The 15,721-nt window shown below is 34.6% G+C and overlaps 7 protein-coding genes across 10 annotated transcripts in view; 5 read left to right on the plus strand and 2 right to left on the minus strand.

The window, feature by feature from the left end:
- LOC105232044 (V-type proton ATPase subunit D 1) overlaps positions 1–496 on the minus strand; it is a 1,808-nt gene extending 1,312 nt beyond the window's left edge. The window contains exons 1-2 of the mRNA XM_011213615.4: positions 337–496; positions 90–207 (exon numbers count right to left, since the gene is read on the minus strand). Of these exons, the coding sequence (XP_011211917.1) occupies positions 90–207; positions 337–377 (159 nt within the window). The 5' untranslated portion in view covers positions 378–496. The remainder of the gene's footprint in view (positions 1–89; positions 208–336) is intronic.
- The window catches only part of LOC105232226 (uncharacterized), a 27,159-nt gene extending 20,655 nt beyond the window's left edge, over positions 1–6,504 (plus strand). Inside the window, exon 8 of the mRNA XM_049454949.1 lies at positions 6,380–6,504. The gene's annotated coding sequence lies outside the window, so the exon portion shown is untranslated. The remainder of the gene's footprint in view (positions 1–6,379) is intronic.
- Positions 6,484–8,061, plus strand: LOC115066553 (arylalkylamine N-acetyltransferase 1). The gene is made up of 3 exons (XM_049454950.1): positions 6,484–6,681; positions 6,903–7,172; positions 7,426–8,061. Exons 1-3 carry the CDS (start codon positions 6,484–6,486, stop codon positions 7,597–7,599), a joined length of 642 nt encoding a protein of 213 aa, XP_049310907.1. The 3' UTR covers positions 7,600–8,061.
- Positions 8,062–8,875: 814 nt separating this feature from the next.
- Positions 8,876–10,459, minus strand: LOC105232045 (protein GUCD1). 4 transcript variants are annotated; one of them, XM_011213616.4, is made up of 4 exons: positions 10,318–10,459; positions 9,790–10,261; positions 9,474–9,607; positions 8,876–9,403 (listed from the first exon to the last, which is right to left on the minus strand). In XM_011213616.4, the coding sequence occupies exons 1-4, from the start codon at positions 10,322–10,324 to the stop codon at positions 9,315–9,317; spliced, it is 702 nt and encodes a 233-aa protein (XP_011211918.1). In that variant the 5' UTR covers positions 10,325–10,459; the 3' UTR covers positions 8,876–9,314. The 4 variants fall into 4 exon arrangements, with proteins under 4 accessions (XP_011211918.1, XP_029408584.1, XP_029408583.1 ...); XM_029552724.2 differs by having other exon boundaries at positions 9,474–9,559; positions 9,790–10,270; positions 10,318–10,457; XM_029552723.2 differs by having other exon boundaries at positions 9,790–10,270; positions 10,318–10,457.
- A 94-nt stretch (positions 10,460–10,553) lies between these two features.
- On the plus strand, positions 10,554–10,834 carry LOC105232046 (uncharacterized). Its single transcript, XM_011213618.4, has one exon. It carries the CDS (start codon positions 10,554–10,556, stop codon positions 10,764–10,766), a length of 213 nt encoding a protein of 70 aa, XP_011211920.1. The 3' UTR covers positions 10,767–10,834.
- On the plus strand, positions 10,633–12,389 carry LOC105232051 (eukaryotic translation initiation factor 3 subunit F-1). Its single transcript, XM_011213627.4, has 3 exons — positions 10,633–11,378; positions 11,457–11,603; positions 11,685–12,389. The coding sequence occupies exons 1-3, from the start codon at positions 11,267–11,269 to the stop codon at positions 12,266–12,268; spliced, it is 843 nt and encodes a 280-aa protein (XP_011211929.1). The 5' UTR covers positions 10,633–11,266; the 3' UTR covers positions 12,269–12,389.
- Positions 12,390–14,782: 2,393 nt separating this feature from the next.
- LOC105232050 (neuropeptide-like protein 31) lies at positions 14,783–15,582 on the plus strand. Its single transcript, XM_011213626.4, has 2 exons — positions 14,783–15,058; positions 15,122–15,582. Exons 1-2 carry the CDS (start codon positions 15,047–15,049, stop codon positions 15,428–15,430), a joined length of 321 nt encoding a protein of 106 aa, XP_011211928.2. The 5' UTR covers positions 14,783–15,046; the 3' UTR covers positions 15,431–15,582.
- Positions 15,583–15,721: the final 139 nt, after the last annotated feature.

A 15,721-nucleotide genomic window follows, 5' to 3' on the forward strand; every position in this document is an offset into this window, starting at 1 on the left:
GACACATACACAAACACACACATTTTTATAAACTTATCACGGTCATGTGTAAAATGGGTGGGGGTGGCTTTCCCATTATTGCAACTCACCTCAATAATTTTACCCAAAATCATACGGAAACGCATTTGCAGGGCATCAGCCTTTTTCTTGAGCAAACCATGACCCTTTTGTGCACCAGCCAGACGTGCTTTCATCAACATCTGTGCACTGAAATGGAAGAGTTGAGAAAAAACAAGATTTTGTAGCGAAAAATATGACTTTCTTCATTGGCTTATAAATCAGTTTTATAGTGTACTTTAATGGACAAGCTGTTTTTCATATGATAAACTGACTCACCCACGAGATGGGAAAATCGGTAGTCTGTCTTTGCCTGACATTTTTTATACTTTTTCAACTGATTTTCCAATACAATTTCACAGAAAAAATTTGTGCACACACGCAGCACCAAATACAAGACAAATCGTTTGGTCAGCTGACAAATGTCAGCAGAAATGTCATATGACCAATACGCGTGCGCCATCTAACGGCAAACAAGAAATTCGACTTTGCACAGTGAACTCTAGCGGTGGAGTTTGTATGAGACGCTTGTAGCAAACGTTGGTGTGCATGATTACAAACAATTTTTAAATAAAAAGTAATAATTTCTTTTGATAATAATTTTAACTTTGTATAAGAATATATGCGCACAAAAAATTGAAATACGAAAAATTAAGATGTTTACGGCAAGCGTCTATGTATTAAATGTATGTACATATATATGTATGTATATTGAAAAAAGATATCTCTGTACATTGCATATTAAAATAAACACAATAATTACTCATACGCCATGTATATCTACATATTTCTCCAAACGTGTCAACAACACCACTTGTATCATAAAAGTTTACCCAATTACGACAAAGAACAAAAACCAGCAATAACTACAACGACAACAACGAATTTCGCCACCAAGCACTAGCACGAAGTGCAAAATGTGTAATAGCAGCACAAACAATAAAAAGTATGCGCAGCGACGTCGACCGCAGCGTCAACAGCGGAAATCAACAGTTGTGTGGCTGTCGGAACTGCGTTCGTCGTATGACTTTTGTGCTTCGGCATTGTTTTTTGGTTTGTTGGCAAACGAACAAATTGCTGTGTAATGTTGTTGTAATTTGCTTTGTGTATGTGTAATACCATTTTATTTTTCTTGTTGTCTTGCCGACCAACTGCACGAAGTCAAGTGAAAGCGAAATCACTGATAAAGCTACTAGAGCAATTCCTTACTGTTGTTATTGTTTTTACGTTTAAAGGCGCAAAGTTGTTGGTACGGGTCACGTACAATACGGCGCCGACGACGTTAAATGCGACGAGCATGACTTTGGCATATAACGTTTGTAAACAAAGCGTATTTGAGTGACTTTTCGAATTTCTTTTCGTTTTTTTTTGGTTGTGCGTTTTACTACAAGAACACACCCCCAAAATAGAAAAATACAACAAGAATGAAAAATAGCAAAAATCATGGCTCGTGTGTAAGCATCATTAAGTAGAGTAAAATCACACATATGAGTGTGCCTGCCTGTATGTATGTATATGTGTGTATTTGCATTTGCTGCGCAGCTTCGCGGCCTTCAACTGTAACTATCAGCCATCAGCACTGCTGCCTGTCACCAATGATTGTAGTGAGTTAGTACACTTTTGGAATCCATAGGGACGCAATCGCATTTTTCTCGAAAAAATATCTAAGATTTTCTATTCAAATACATTTTATTGGAGAAAAAACAAAGTTAGAGAAAGTACACAATCAAGCGAGCTGGCGCAAAAGTCATAGAAAAGTTTAAAAAAGCAAGTGAGTGCATGATTTTTATTAAATTTTCTACTTTCCATTAAAGTATTGGCAATCAACAAGTAAAACTGTTGACTATTTTCATATATTCAAGCGCTCAGTGCAAGCGTTTTCGCTGCTGCCCTTTAAGTTTTAGACATTGCTTGTTCGTAGGTGCCTATGTATGCGATTTTGTGTATATGTAAGTGTATTTTGTATGCAGGTTAAGAGCAATTTTCGGAATACGCATAATTTAACATTTAGACGGTAGATACAAGGCAAATCTTCAAAGCTGTGAATGCTGCATTTATGTGTGTTTTGGAAAAATGAAAATATTTAGATAAAAACTGAATGGTATGAGCATGTGTATGTATTAGAACAAAACAAAGAAATTTTAATGTGGGAAGTTCAAAAAATATATATGTATGACAATATATATGTACATACATATGTATATTGGGTAGTCGAAAAAGTCTTTTCGTATTTCTGATCAAACTTGAACTTATTTTTTTATATATATAATGAACTTTAATGAACCAAATATGTACCATTTTGGTCCATCACTTTTCGTTATTTTTTCGCTAGAGACATTATTCCATCAGTGTAAAACTTTTCTAGTTTCTCGACGAAAATTGCGACAAGTAATTTTCACAGACTTCTCTCGAAGCCAACTTTGCTCCATTGAGGGAGTTCTGCATTGACCGAAACAAATGGTAGTCCGATGGTGCAAGGTCAGGGCTATATGGTGGATGCATCAAAACTTCCCAGCCAAGCTCTCCCAGTTTTTGTCGAGTCAGCAAAGATGTGTGTAGTCTAGCGCTGTGCTGATGGAAGACGAAGCCCTTTCTGTTGATCAGTTCTGGCCGTTTTTTCGATTGCTTGCTTCAATCTCATCAGTTGTTGACAGTAAAATATTCGACCAGGCTGGAGCAGCTCATAGCGGTTGATTCCTTTCCAATCCCACCAAACACTCAGCATAATCTTTCGAGGTGTCAAACCTGGCTTTGCGCCCATTCGTTGAGTTTCACCACGCTTGGACCATGATCTTTTTCACACATTATTGTAGTATTTGATCCAATTTTCGTCTCCTGTTACCATTCGCTTCAGAAATGGTACGACTTCATTTCGTTTCACCAAATAAAAGCAGATGTTAATTCGGTTCATTAAATTTTTTCAACTCATTCATTCATGTATAGGAGTCCTCAATTTTTGAGATGTCAATCTGAAAGTTTTGTCCAAGAAACTGCTTATTTGTTGGACCGCCGATATCCGCCTACTATAACTTATCGCTGTCATACAAACTGACCGATCCAAATCAAATTGTTGCATGAAAAACTTTTTCTTGTTTTTATAAAAATTTAAAACTTTCACAAATTTATCTGCCTTTGAAGTTGTTGGCTTTGCTTGTGATGTGCTGGAGATTTTCATTCTGGCACTTCGAACACTTCCAAAAAAATCGCGTTTTTATCGCTTATTTGAAGTACTCTTGTATTAAAGTGAAAATAAATACACAATTTAGACGCACACACATTTGTACACAGCTCCCCATTCCACAACATCTAATTAAAATCTACTCGACTATGATAATAGCACTCTCAGCCAACTTTATTTGAGCACTTCCACTTATCCATCGTTTTATAAATATATAGATATACATACATATGTATGTATGTATGTATGCGAGTATGCATTTTTTCCGTTTGTGCTTTGACGCCCTCAAGTGGCTATTAGTTTTCGGGCATATCACTTACAACCGTGCTCGAGACCTCTAAAAGCTAAACAGCAGAAAAATTGAAAAAATTTCTATTAGGCGATAAAATATATGCTACGTTTTACATATCAGTACATATATGTATATATTTGTATGTTCAAGTCCTTTCAAATATCCTTAGAGTGTCATGCAAATGTAAACACCAACAAGTCGGCAGCCGCTACACACCGACCACAACCGACTTTTTCTGTGATTTCTCCTTTTTTATGCAACACCAACAATTGGGGAGGTCAGCACTTGACACTCAATTAATTTTGCTGGCATTTTGGTGTTTGAGCTACTCACTCAGCACTTAGCATTTTATTTCAATTACTTTACTTGCACATGCATATTTTAACTTTGTATACTAGTGATACTAGTTTTGTTGTTGTTGTCGAATTTATTATAACGGGTGATTTTTTTGAGGTTAGGATTTTCATGCATTAGTATTTGACAGATCACGTGGGATTTCAGACATGGTGTCAAAGAGAAAGATGCTCAGTATGCTTTGACATTTCATCATGAATAGACTTACTAACGAGCAACGCTTGCAAATCATTGAATTTTATTACCAAAATCAGTGTTCGGTTCGAAATGTGTTTCGCGACAAATTTTGTTCAGCGATGAGGCTCATTTCTGGTTGAATGGCTACGTAAATAAGCAAAATTGCCGCATTTGGGGTGAAGAGCAACCAGAAGCCGTTCAAGAACTGCCCATGCATCCCGAAAAATGCACTGTTTGGTGTGGTTTGTACGCTGGTGGAATCATTGGACCGTATTTTTTCAAAGATGCTGTTGGACGCAACGTTACGGTGAATGGCGATCGCTATCGTTCGATGCTAACAAACTTTTTGTTGCCAAAAATGGAAGAACTGAACTTGGTTGACATGTGGTTTCAACAAGATGGCGCTACATGCCACACAGCTCGCGATTCTATGGCCATTTTGAGGGAAAACTTCGGACAACAATTCATCTCAAGAAATGGACCCGTAAGTTGGCCACCAAGATCATGCGATTTAACGCCTTTAGACTATTTTTTGTGGGGCTACGTCAAGTCTAAAGTCTACAGAAATAAGCCAGCAACTATTCCAGCTTTGGAAGACAACATTTCCGAAGAAATTCGGGCTATTCCGGCCGAAATGCTCGAAAAAGTTGCCCAAAATTGGACTTTCCGAATGGACCACCTAAGACGCAGCCGCGGTCAACATTTAAATGAAATTATCTTCAAAAAGTAAATGTCATGAACCAATCTAACGTTTCAAATAAAGAACCGATGAGATTTTGCAAATTTTATGCGTTTTTTTTTAAAAAAAGTTATCAAGCTCTTAAAAAATCACCCTTTAGTTATTGTTGTTGTATGCTAACGCATACAAGTAGCCATCACTTATATGTGCAAGCGCAAATGTTAAAGAGCCAGTATTTTAATGAAGTGGGGGAAAAGTTGGAGCGCACGACATGGCGTATACGCAACATTTTGTGCGAACATGTAGCAAGTTTTGAAAGCTGCAGTTTTTCAGCTTTTTTCGACTTTTACTTCAAGCCTATACTCATCAGCTGCCTGGGATGTCATGTATAATATATTTTGCAATTTTCTTTCGATTTTGCAATCGAATTAATGCCGATAATGGGCGCCTCTCGCCGCTCAATTGCGAGAATGCGCCGCGTATCCTGCATACTCTACACACATTATGCATTTGATTGATGGTTTTAGTGGAATAAAGTATGCCACGAGCAGCATGCACTTATGGAACAAAGCACATATGCTGTCAAAGCGTAAGCACGCTGCTTTATTTTCACAAACACACACGCATATGTATGTACATATGTACATACTTATATCAACGGTTGAATCCGGACTTTATTTATGTACAGGTCTGTCTTGCTATGGCTGTTGCATAAATTTTTTTTGTTGTTGTGTTTGTTGTTTGATATGGGTAAATTCGTCGATTCGCCGACAATGAACTTCTTGCTCTCTATATATGTACATATGTATGTAGGTCCAAAAAAAAAAATAAAAATTAAAGTAAAGAGAATTAAATAATAAAATAAAAACCATCAAAATTAAAATAACTGAAATAGCCAAGATAAACTAGCTTAAATAACATAATCTCTATATAAAATATACAAATAAGCTAATTTTTGATAATAGAAAAATAATTTAATTATATTACATTATTATTTAATAAAATACATTTTGAGCGGTAAGAAATGCTAACTGCGTAAGGTATTGTAACTTTTAATTTTTTTCATATACATACATATGTATGTACATATATGCATACAAATGTGCATATATTTTTTCTTAATTATTTCTTATATTCTTTTGCTTTCCTTACCCTATGAATGGTGTTTTTGCACATTTGTATGTATGTATTTATGTATCTTCATTCGGTCGCCGCTTTGTCTGCACATTATAATTTCTTAATGTGTTCGTTTGTAAATTGAAGATTTTATTGCGACAATTTTAATTGAATACCATCAACACAGTATTGCCGACGCAGACACAGACTACAACGGCAGACGATGATTAACGCATATTGTCATACAAATATACATATAATACATATAAGTATCATACGTATGTGCAATAATCATATGTTTGTCGATATGTGCATATAGAGATCTATGCATATCTAATAAATAGTAATTAACACTTATTCGCCAGGCGCTATTTATATAACCCAATTTAATTGCAAATAATTACGCGAATAATACCAACGCCAATGAAGTGTTTAATACACAAATACATACATGACATATATGTATGTATGTATGTATGCACGTGGTCGTTAGTAATTCACACATTTAATTCACTTTCGATTGCAGTTCTCATTTGCCGACACAAAGTGCCACAGCGCCTTCACGTGCGTCGCCACAATAAACCGCCTCTATCGTCTAGCACACAGAAACTCATTATTCCGCTAAGCATTATGGAATACAAATTGATAACTGAAGACCGTTTCGACGATGTCGTTGCACATTTAAGTACCAATTTCTTCGCCGATGAGCCGTTGAATAAGGCGGCGGGTCTATGTCGACGCGGGGAGGGTCATCGAGAATTGGAGCAGCTTTGCTATGAGACACTTAAGGATAATTTGAGTTTAATGGCTGTGAACGAAAATAACGATGTGAGTGAAAAAGCTATAGAAGTGCAAAAACAAAATAATAATAGTAGTAAATAAATAAAATAAATATAATAAAAATATAAAATAAAAAATAATAACAAAATAAAAAAATAATAAATATAAAAAAATAAATAATTAAAAAATAAAAATTGAAACACACAAAAATAAAAAAATGGTTAAAATAACATTTAGTATAAAAAATAATGTAAACTCTATATTCATAGATCGCTGGTGTGCTGCTCAATGGTGTTGTCTATCCGCAAGATATTCTGCAGGCTCACGAGCGTATCGAACTCAGTGATGATGAACGCTTTAAGAAAATATTTCGTTTATTAAATGAACATAATCTACGTGCAAATATATTTGGAAATTTCAATGTAGCACGTGCCTTTGAGGTGCGTATGCTCTCGGTGGATGGGCGCTTTCGCGGACAGGGTATTGCTAAAGAGCTGGTGCGGCGTAGCGAGACAATTGCAAGGGATTTTGAATTTAAGGTGACTGAAAAATTGCAAATTCAACAATTAATTAATTTTTCTAATATTATTTTTAAGCATATATGCATATAAATATATATTTTTAAGAACTGAGCATTGTTTTATAATATTTTGAATATTTTTTTATATAACATTTGGAATTTTTTTTAATTATTATTCTTAAATATTAAAAAAATTGTGTTCAAAAATTTATTTTATATACATACCTACATATGTATGTATGAATTTATATAATAAAATTTTTTTTTTGCAGCTCATGAAAGCCGATGCAACAGGAATTTTCTCACAAAAAATTCTGAAATCAAACGGTTTCAAGGTACTGAGCGAATTCTACTATGATAAGTATACAGATGAATTTGGTAAGCCAATATTGTTGGTGGAGGCACCGCACATTAAATTGCAGCTGCTATACAAACTCTTGGAATAAGGTGCAGAGACAGGTAAGAAAACCCAAATGAGTTTAAAGTAAAATAAAATTAATACAAAAGTATATAATACAAAAAGATTTAAACAGAAATAATATTAATAAAAAAATAACATAATATAATTAACTAAAATCAACGTTTTAGGATACGTTTTTACTGTTTTTCACATCTAACTTAATCGACGACACAGTATTCCACGAATATGTGTAGAAAAAAATTTAGAGCTATAGTTTAAAGTTATAAATAATGTGTCAACAATAGAGTAAAACCACTACAACAACGCAGTTATTTATACTAATAGACCGCATTAAAATAAGTGTATATTAATGGCGCAGACAATTATTTATAAGAAACACATTTTTATTGCCATAATCGCATATTTATTAGTATGTAAATTATTTATTAACCAACTTTAGTGCAAAAGCCAAGCATGTAAGCTATAATTAAATATACTTTCATATACATACAGGTATACATATATATATTTATTAAAATATACGAAAAATATTATTTTCTAAAATTTTTAATACAATAAATACATACGCACTGGTTAAATGTTGCAATAAATACTTTATAGCCGCGACAATAAAAGAATTTTGTATGCGCGATGTTTCTACTTTTCTAGCTGGAAGTACGGATGTATTAAAATAAAGATATAAATTATACTATTAAACGATAAAGACATACAAATATATGTTTAAATATATGTAAGTGCATGAGATTTCGTACAAATGCGTAGGTACAATTGTATGCAGCGTGCAGACTGCAAATATCTAAATAATAATTGTTACCATAAAAATGTGTTATGAATAAAATAACAAATATTGAATACCGCTTAAAATACTTTAAATATCTGGTAACAGATAATTTATACATTTTTGAAAAATACGTTGCTATGCAGAACAACATACATATAAATAATAAAATATTTGTTTGTAATAAAAATAAATAAATAGTTATCCAATGCGTTGTTTGCTTAAGTTAAGAGCTTTGAAATTTTGCACATTTTTTGGCACAATCAAAATAATTTTTATATCATTAACTTCAACAATTGTTATTTTTTAATGTTGCATTAAAATTCCCTAACATTTTTTTTTTTTAGTTTTTTTTTTGAGCGTTTTCCAATTATAGTAAATGCTTTAAAATTAGCAACTTGTCATTCCTTTCTATTTTTATAATTATATAAATGTATATTATGTTGTTTACTTTGTTTTGAAAATATGCAACTCTTTATACTGTGTTGCCCTTTAAGACGTTACTTTTTTTAACTTTTTAGACTATAAACACGCACATACTTGGTTTCAGCAATTACACATTATTTGCACTTATTTTATCACAATATTTAGCTCGCCACCCTTGACAAATACAATTTACGCTTTCTGTAAATTTGAAGTTGAAAGTGTCTTCGGTAGGCTTCTAATACTTGAACAGGAGGTGAAATGAGTTATTGTTTTGCTACTTTTGCTGTTTCAAATGAGCAAAGCCAAGAAACCATTACGCAGAAAATACTAGAGGGACACACAGTCAATAAAACTAGTCATTAAAGACCAAAAACTGCTTTTAAGCCGTTAAAAATAAATGCGTTGGTTAAAACATTGTAAATGCTGTGTAACAAGTAAGCAATATAATAAATTTTTAAAGCAAGACGTCCCTCTGAATAAATATGATAGCGGAAACTGTAAATAAATTTAACAAGTATTAGTGTTAATGATTGTCCTCAATTCCGAAAAATAAGTATGACATCCTCATCTGTTCCATAAGCTTTCCGCGCTACATCCATTGCCGCTACAGTGCAACGACAGACGTCTAGAATTAAAAAAAAAAACAAGTGTTTGACTTACTGCTTTAAATTTTATAAATGAAGGTAAGCACTTACGTTCGTCCTGCACTTCCGGGTTGTGATAGAAAACCAATTGAGATTTCAAATCATAGCCACATAGCACAATATAGTGTCCTGCATAACTTTGGGGTGTGCGTGTATTGTTAACGATACAAGAGAGTTGGAAACAACTTCAAATGAGTGATAAGAAGAAATAAATGCATTCAAATTGTGTGCAAAACTAAACAACTGTTAAGCATTAAAGGGTGCAAAGCAGGAATTAAAATCAAATTAAATTTTCATTATGTAAAAAATATTGCAATTTCTGCACAAAAAATCTTGACTTTACTAATATCACTCCCACTCCACTTACCCGAATTTCTCTAATACATTCTTTTTACAAATTTCACACGTCAGTAATGATGCGTTGGTCAATAATATCACAGGCCCACGTCTACCTAAATGCTGCAGCAGCTGTTCCATATCTATTGTACGTTGCTCGACGCGTACCCCATGTAGACGCGCTTCTTGAAACTTGCGCGTAACGCGTTTTTCGTCCTTATTGATAATTTTCGTATAGTAACTATGTTCACTGTAGCTTGGATCGATACCAAGCGTTTTTGTGTAGTATTCGTGGCGCACTTGGAAGCGTTGTAGCAGGAAGCACAAATCTATTGTCCAGGTACTGGAACCAAAGCCTTCCTCCGCACATATTTTGTCAAAATCGTGTAATAATACTTCGCGTTGTGATGTCGACAGGATCATGATGATGCAGGAAATGCCGCAATCCCAATTGAAACGTTGTTGATAATGCGTTAGGTTGTAGTGTTTCTGATCAGGAATAGCTATATATACTATAATGTAATGAATTATGTGCCACTATGCTAATGTAGCTATTTACCCTCCATATTAACGTTGAATTTTGGAAAAGTGGTGCCGAAACGATTAAGGATTGGTTTGTGCTAACCTCTTCTGCTACTTTTGCTGATTTTATTTGATACTGTCATTCAACTATTTTTCTTAAAAGAAAAAATGTTGGCAACCCCACAAATGTGCATTGACAGCGAAAACAGCTGAGAACAATTGTTTAATAAAACGAGTTATTAATCGCCGGTAGCTAAACTAATTGTAATAAAAATGCAAAAGAAACGAGTCCGTGTAAATAATATATTGGATAAATTGCATCGCGGTGTAGTTTATACCTGTATCGGTGTTACACTCTATGGAACATTTCTACTAGGAATGCGTGTGCATCGATACCTTACTGTTGTACGGCCCCAGAGGCAGGCGGAGCAACTAAAGATGATTGAAGAGGAAGGCCTTGATAAAGCTAAAACCATAACAACATAGAATTATCTTTAAATAAGTTTATAAAATGCTAATAGTTGTATTTGTTAAATAAATGTTGTAAAGAGTTATTCCAGTCCCAAAAACCATATCATTGACAGATATAGTGCTGATAAATATTTGACAATAGTATTCGGGTTTTGATGATGTAATAACCCGGTTAATTCTAAATGCGTGCAGAAATTCAATTACTAAATAATTCTTCATCAGACAAATAAATCTCCTTTACTTATCATTAAATTGATTGTAATAAGGGGTCTAAATAGTTTTAAATGTTTAAAAACATTCGATTCGAAAAACGTTGCTTAATGTAATAGATTAGATCAGCAGCCAACACTGTATTCAGCAAAAATTTGACAGCTTAGGTTTCCTTTGTGCCTGACATTCGCACTTTGACATTTGTCACTTTCTGCTTGATTCGTTCACAAGGTTCTTTTTCGCTGCTGTCCACTTTTTACTTTCTTTCGCATTTCATTGACGCATAAATTGGCATCGTTGCGAAAATGTCGGGCTTAAATTTAACCGTACGTGTGCATCCTGTGGTGCTTTTCCAAGTTGTGGACGCTTATGAGCGTCGCAATGCAGACTCACATCGTGTTATTGGCACATTACTTGGTAAGTTGTATAAATATGTTGAAAAATGGTTGAACTAACCACGTTTGATTGTGACGTCGTCACTCACTACTTTTACAGGTTCCGTAGATAAGGGCGTCGTTGAGGTCACAAATTGTTTCTGTGTGCCACACAAGGAACACGACGATCAAGTAGAGGCTGAGCTTAGTTATGCATTAGATTTGTATGATCTAAACCGCAAAGTGAATCCCAATGAAAATGTAGTCGGTATGTATTTAAAACCTAACCTCACTTTCCTAGTTTCTAAATAGTCGATGCTGACGTTTTCTCTATTCCTTAATTATACAGGTTGGTGGGCCACTGGCAATGAAGTCACCAACCACAGCTCGGTAATACACGAATATTATGCGCGCGAGTGTAACAATCCAGTACATTTGACAGTCGATACATCGTTACAAGGCGGTCGTATGGGTTTGCGCGCTTATGTTTGTATACAACTGGGTGTACCCGGTGGCAAAACAGGTTGCATGTTCACACCCATACCCGTTGAAGTGACCTGCTACGAACCAGAAACTTTTGGTTTAAAACTGTTGCAGAAAACCGTTGGTGTAGCACCACCACATCGCCCAAAAACTGTCTCACCAATGCTGGACTTGGCACAAATCTCTGAGGCATCCAACAAATTGCAGGGCTTACTCGAACTCATTCTCAAGTATGTAGAGGATGTCATTGCACATAAGCAACCGCCAGATAATGCTGTGGGACGTCAGTTGCTCGACCTCATAAATTCCGTTCCACACATGTCACACGAACAATTCACACAGATGTTCAACGCCAACGTACGTGACCTGTTAATGGTTATTACATTGTCACAATTGATCAAAACACAATTACAATTGAACGAGAAATTGACTTTCCTGCCAACAAATTAAATGTAAACAAAACATCAATTAAAAATAGTTTTAAATTTGTAATCACATAATTTTGGTCGCGGCAGAGAGTAAAGGAAAGTAAGTGCGCGCAGAAATAAAGCAAAGGTTTAACAATGATGGATGGAACATAGAAATGTTAGTGAAATATTTAAATATATTTGTATGCTGCGTGCAAGAAGGAAAAAAAGCTGTGTTATTTATTCGCCATTATTATAAAAATATATGCAGTTGTAAATCGGGAGAAAAGGTAAATACTGTTTTGATGTTTATTTAGAATTTCAATTTTAAAATAATTATTGTTGCACGAAACGATTTTTAATTTTATTTTTATATGTGCATATTTATGTCGTGATTAGCGTTCACGGAAGTTTTAAATGCATAGCAACAAAAAAAAACATGTAATTGTTTGCGTCTGACTGCGCTCAGAGTAGAAGACAATCACAACTTCTTGCAACGCCCCTTTGCATGTTCACAACACCGCTTGCAGCTCAAGAATGCTACACAAAGTAGCAAAGTGTGCATTTGTGTTGCTGACAGAGGGCTGTTGAGTATAATAAATTGAATTTTCCAATAATTGCATTTGAATTTGTGCGCAGACCTTAAAGATTTTTTTATTTTGCGAAATCTCATAATTTGCTGCCACTGTATAATAACAACAATAACAGAAACAAGTTGTGAGTCAAAATGTGCATGATTGCCACACAGCAAGCGGATAATTTCCCATACAACTTCATGTTTAATGCTCCGCATTGCATCAAACGCTAAGCGTTGTTGTTGCGCTAGGGTAGGCGATTGATGCACAAGTGGGTGGTAACCCAACGGAGAGTTAAAACGTGCGGAGCAATAAAAATATTAAAGAAAGAAAAATAACGAAATTACCAAGCGTTAAGCGTTAAGCGCACAAAATGCATAAAAGCGCTGCTGCATTGGCATTATAGCATCAACTATTGCAACAACACTGACAAAATTCGCTTTGCAAGCACACTGAGGTCAAGGTCGTACGACCAACAGATGAGTTACAGGAAAACCAGCTGCCATACCAGGCAGTAGTGGTCCGTGGCAACAGTGGGTGGTTTATGTCATTACAAAGTTGCAAAAATGTACATACATACGTATATATATGTATGTACGTTTGAAATTGGTCAGTTCATTTATTATTACCCGGTCTAATGGCTCGCCGGTAGGCGTATCATTTAACGATTTCTTCATATCAGCTTGCAACAAACGATTTAGAATAATATAAATCACGCAAATATTCAATCAACAATAGCAATCAATAAATATTACAACAATAAAAATATGTTCATTGTTGCAACAAAACGATGGTATATAATAATTATAGCTTTAGGCAAAATGTAAGGTCAATTGCATTGTAAACCGTTATCTTAGCTTAGTAAAGCAATTTATGAGCGATACAACAATTAATTGATGGCTGGTAGCAGTTAGCCAGCACGAACTATTTTTTGCTTGTTGAAAATGACCAATGAAAATAAACGGTTTACATGACAGCTTGTAACCGTTAAACGAAAATTCAAATGTTAGAAACCGTTACTTGAAACCATAATAATAATAATAATATTTCACATTTTAATATAAAAATATGTGTCAGTCAGCCTTCAAATGTAATAAGCCCAGCTTCTGGTTAATTTTTGTTTTTATTTTTGCACAGTTTATTATGTCACTCAGCTTGGCAGGGGTAATTGGATATTTTTGCGTCATCAGCAGTTGTCGCATAGGCCTTAAATGATTTGAAAGGCGGCATGGAAAATAAATATCCATCGGTACCCGTTCAAAATATTATATTACAATAATTGCTAGTGTTATATTAGTGAAAGTACATTTGCATATGACAACAACCAAAAGTGTACTCTCCCAATCAAAGGCGGCAAATAGGGCAAACCAAGTCAAGTGCTGATATCAATTACAAGCTAATCTGTGGTTGTTTGTAAATGAATAGAAGCGCCTGCATGTGAGGGGAGTACTTTTCATAGATATTCAAAAACTTTATTTATTTTTTATTTAAATGTTTTATCTATTATTACGAACTATTCTTATATTTTCATTTATTTTTTATTTTCAAAAATTTAATTTCTTTGAACTTTTTTAATCAAATATTTTATTTTTTATTCACACTTTTTTGTTGTTGTATTTTTAAATACTTTTCAAATATGTTGTTTTTATTCAAGTATTCAAAACTTTATTGAAAATTCTCTAACCCAATTCTGCTAAAACTACAATTAAACTTTTTTTAATACGTTTTTCAAATACGTCATATTTATATTCAAATATGCAATAATTTATGAGATTTACCTAACCTAATCCGCTGAATAGTTGTTAAATTTTCTCAACCACATTCTTGTGATTAATACCGGTGTTAAATGAACGCATGCATAATTTAACAGCCAATTTCAATTAAATTAGGCCTAGATTGTATTACCACAATAGGTACTAAATGATTTCCTTGCATTACGCACCTACATAAATATTATCAATGCTTGAGAGTAGTGTAACATGATCAATGTGCGCAACAGCAGACGTTTTAAACTTCTATCAAAGGGTTCACATCGGCAAACGGTTTCTAACTTTACCTATGCGCTTTCTGTTGCTGCTGTTGCCTCATTGTTGTGCCACTAAGTTACGCAAAGCGCGTTGCAAGCTTACCGTTGCCGTTAATTCGAATTTTTCGATATAAATAGCTGCCACAGCCAACGAGAATACATCAAAGTAACAGCAGCAACAGTTAGTGCAGCATCAGTGTTAGCGTCGCAAACCATAAAAATGAAATATCTGGTGAGTTGGACGAGCCACAGGATAATTAGCTACACAAACATTAGACTAACTGAATTTTTTCAGCAAATTTTCTTCCTCGTCATCATTTGTGTGGCGGCATGCCTATCAGCGGTTGCCGAACCAGAGGATGCTAGTGCCTTGGAGGATAAAAAAAACAATAAACGTGGTATCTTCGGCTTCGGTTACGGACACGGCTATGGTCACGGTTATTATGGCGGCTATGGCGGCTACGGTGGCGGTTACGGTGGTGGCTTTGGCCATTACGGTGGTTATCCACATTATGGCGGTGGTTATGGTTTCCACGGTGGTCCAATCTACGGTGGACATGGCTACTTTCCTTATCATGGTGGTTACTATGGCGGCTATCATTAAGTGCCACAAAAGCACTTACAAACATACATTTATAAATCAATTGCATAGCTTAATATCGACACTAACGCCATGAAGTGCGCGATTATAACGGTTCTTGTTTGTGTAAAATTTTGAATTTTCAACATAAAATAAAGATTTTTAATAAAAAAATACTATGCGCCTATTTATTTATAAAAATTTTAAAAAATTGTACAAAATTTAGTAAATATTGCGATAAACAATCGATTTTCGATTACTCCCACAATGCTTACTTTTCCTACAAAGCCAAATGCGACAATGGCTTGACTTGAC

The sequence above is a fragment of the Bactrocera dorsalis genome, chromosome 4 (genome assembly GCF_023373825.1).
Source record: "Bactrocera dorsalis isolate Fly_Bdor chromosome 4, ASM2337382v1, whole genome shotgun sequence".
NCBI lineage: Eukaryota > Metazoa > Arthropoda > Insecta > Diptera > Tephritidae > Bactrocera > Bactrocera dorsalis.

Excerpts from the sequence above, each read along its gene's own strand:
- LOC105232045 (XM_029552723.2), bottom strand. Across the intron at positions 9,608-9,789 it reads AATGTATTAGAGAAATTCGG|TTGTTTCCAACTCTCTTGTA; the intron begins GTAAGTGGAGTG and ends ACTCATTTGAAG. Across the intron at positions 9,404-9,473 it reads CCCGGAAGTGCAGGACGAAC|ACGTCTGTCGTTGCACTGTA; the intron begins GTAAGTGCTTAC and ends TTTTAATTCTAG.
- LOC105232051 (XM_011213627.4), top strand. The coding sequence starts at position 11,267 with ATGTCGGGCTTAAATTTAACCGTACGTGTGCATCCTGTGGTGCTTTTC. Across the intron at positions 11,379-11,456 it reads TGTTATTGGCACATTACTTG|GTTCCGTAGATAAGGGCGTC; the intron begins GTAAGTTGTATA and ends CTACTTTTACAG. Across the intron at positions 11,604-11,684 it reads TCCCAATGAAAATGTAGTCG|GTTGGTGGGCCACTGGCAAT; the intron begins GTATGTATTTAA and ends TTAATTATACAG.
- LOC105232046 (XM_011213618.4), top strand. The coding sequence starts at position 10,554 with ATGCAAAAGAAACGAGTCCGTGTAAATAATATATTGGATAAATTGCAT.
- LOC115066553 (XM_049454950.1), top strand. The coding sequence starts at position 6,484 with ATGGAATACAAATTGATAACTGAAGACCGTTTCGACGATGTCGTTGCA. Across the intron at positions 6,682-6,902 it reads CTGTGAACGAAAATAACGAT|ATCGCTGGTGTGCTGCTCAA; the intron begins GTGAGTGAAAAA and ends CTATATTCATAG. Across the intron at positions 7,173-7,425 it reads CAAGGGATTTTGAATTTAAG|CTCATGAAAGCCGATGCAAC; the intron begins GTGACTGAAAAA and ends TTTTTTTTGCAG.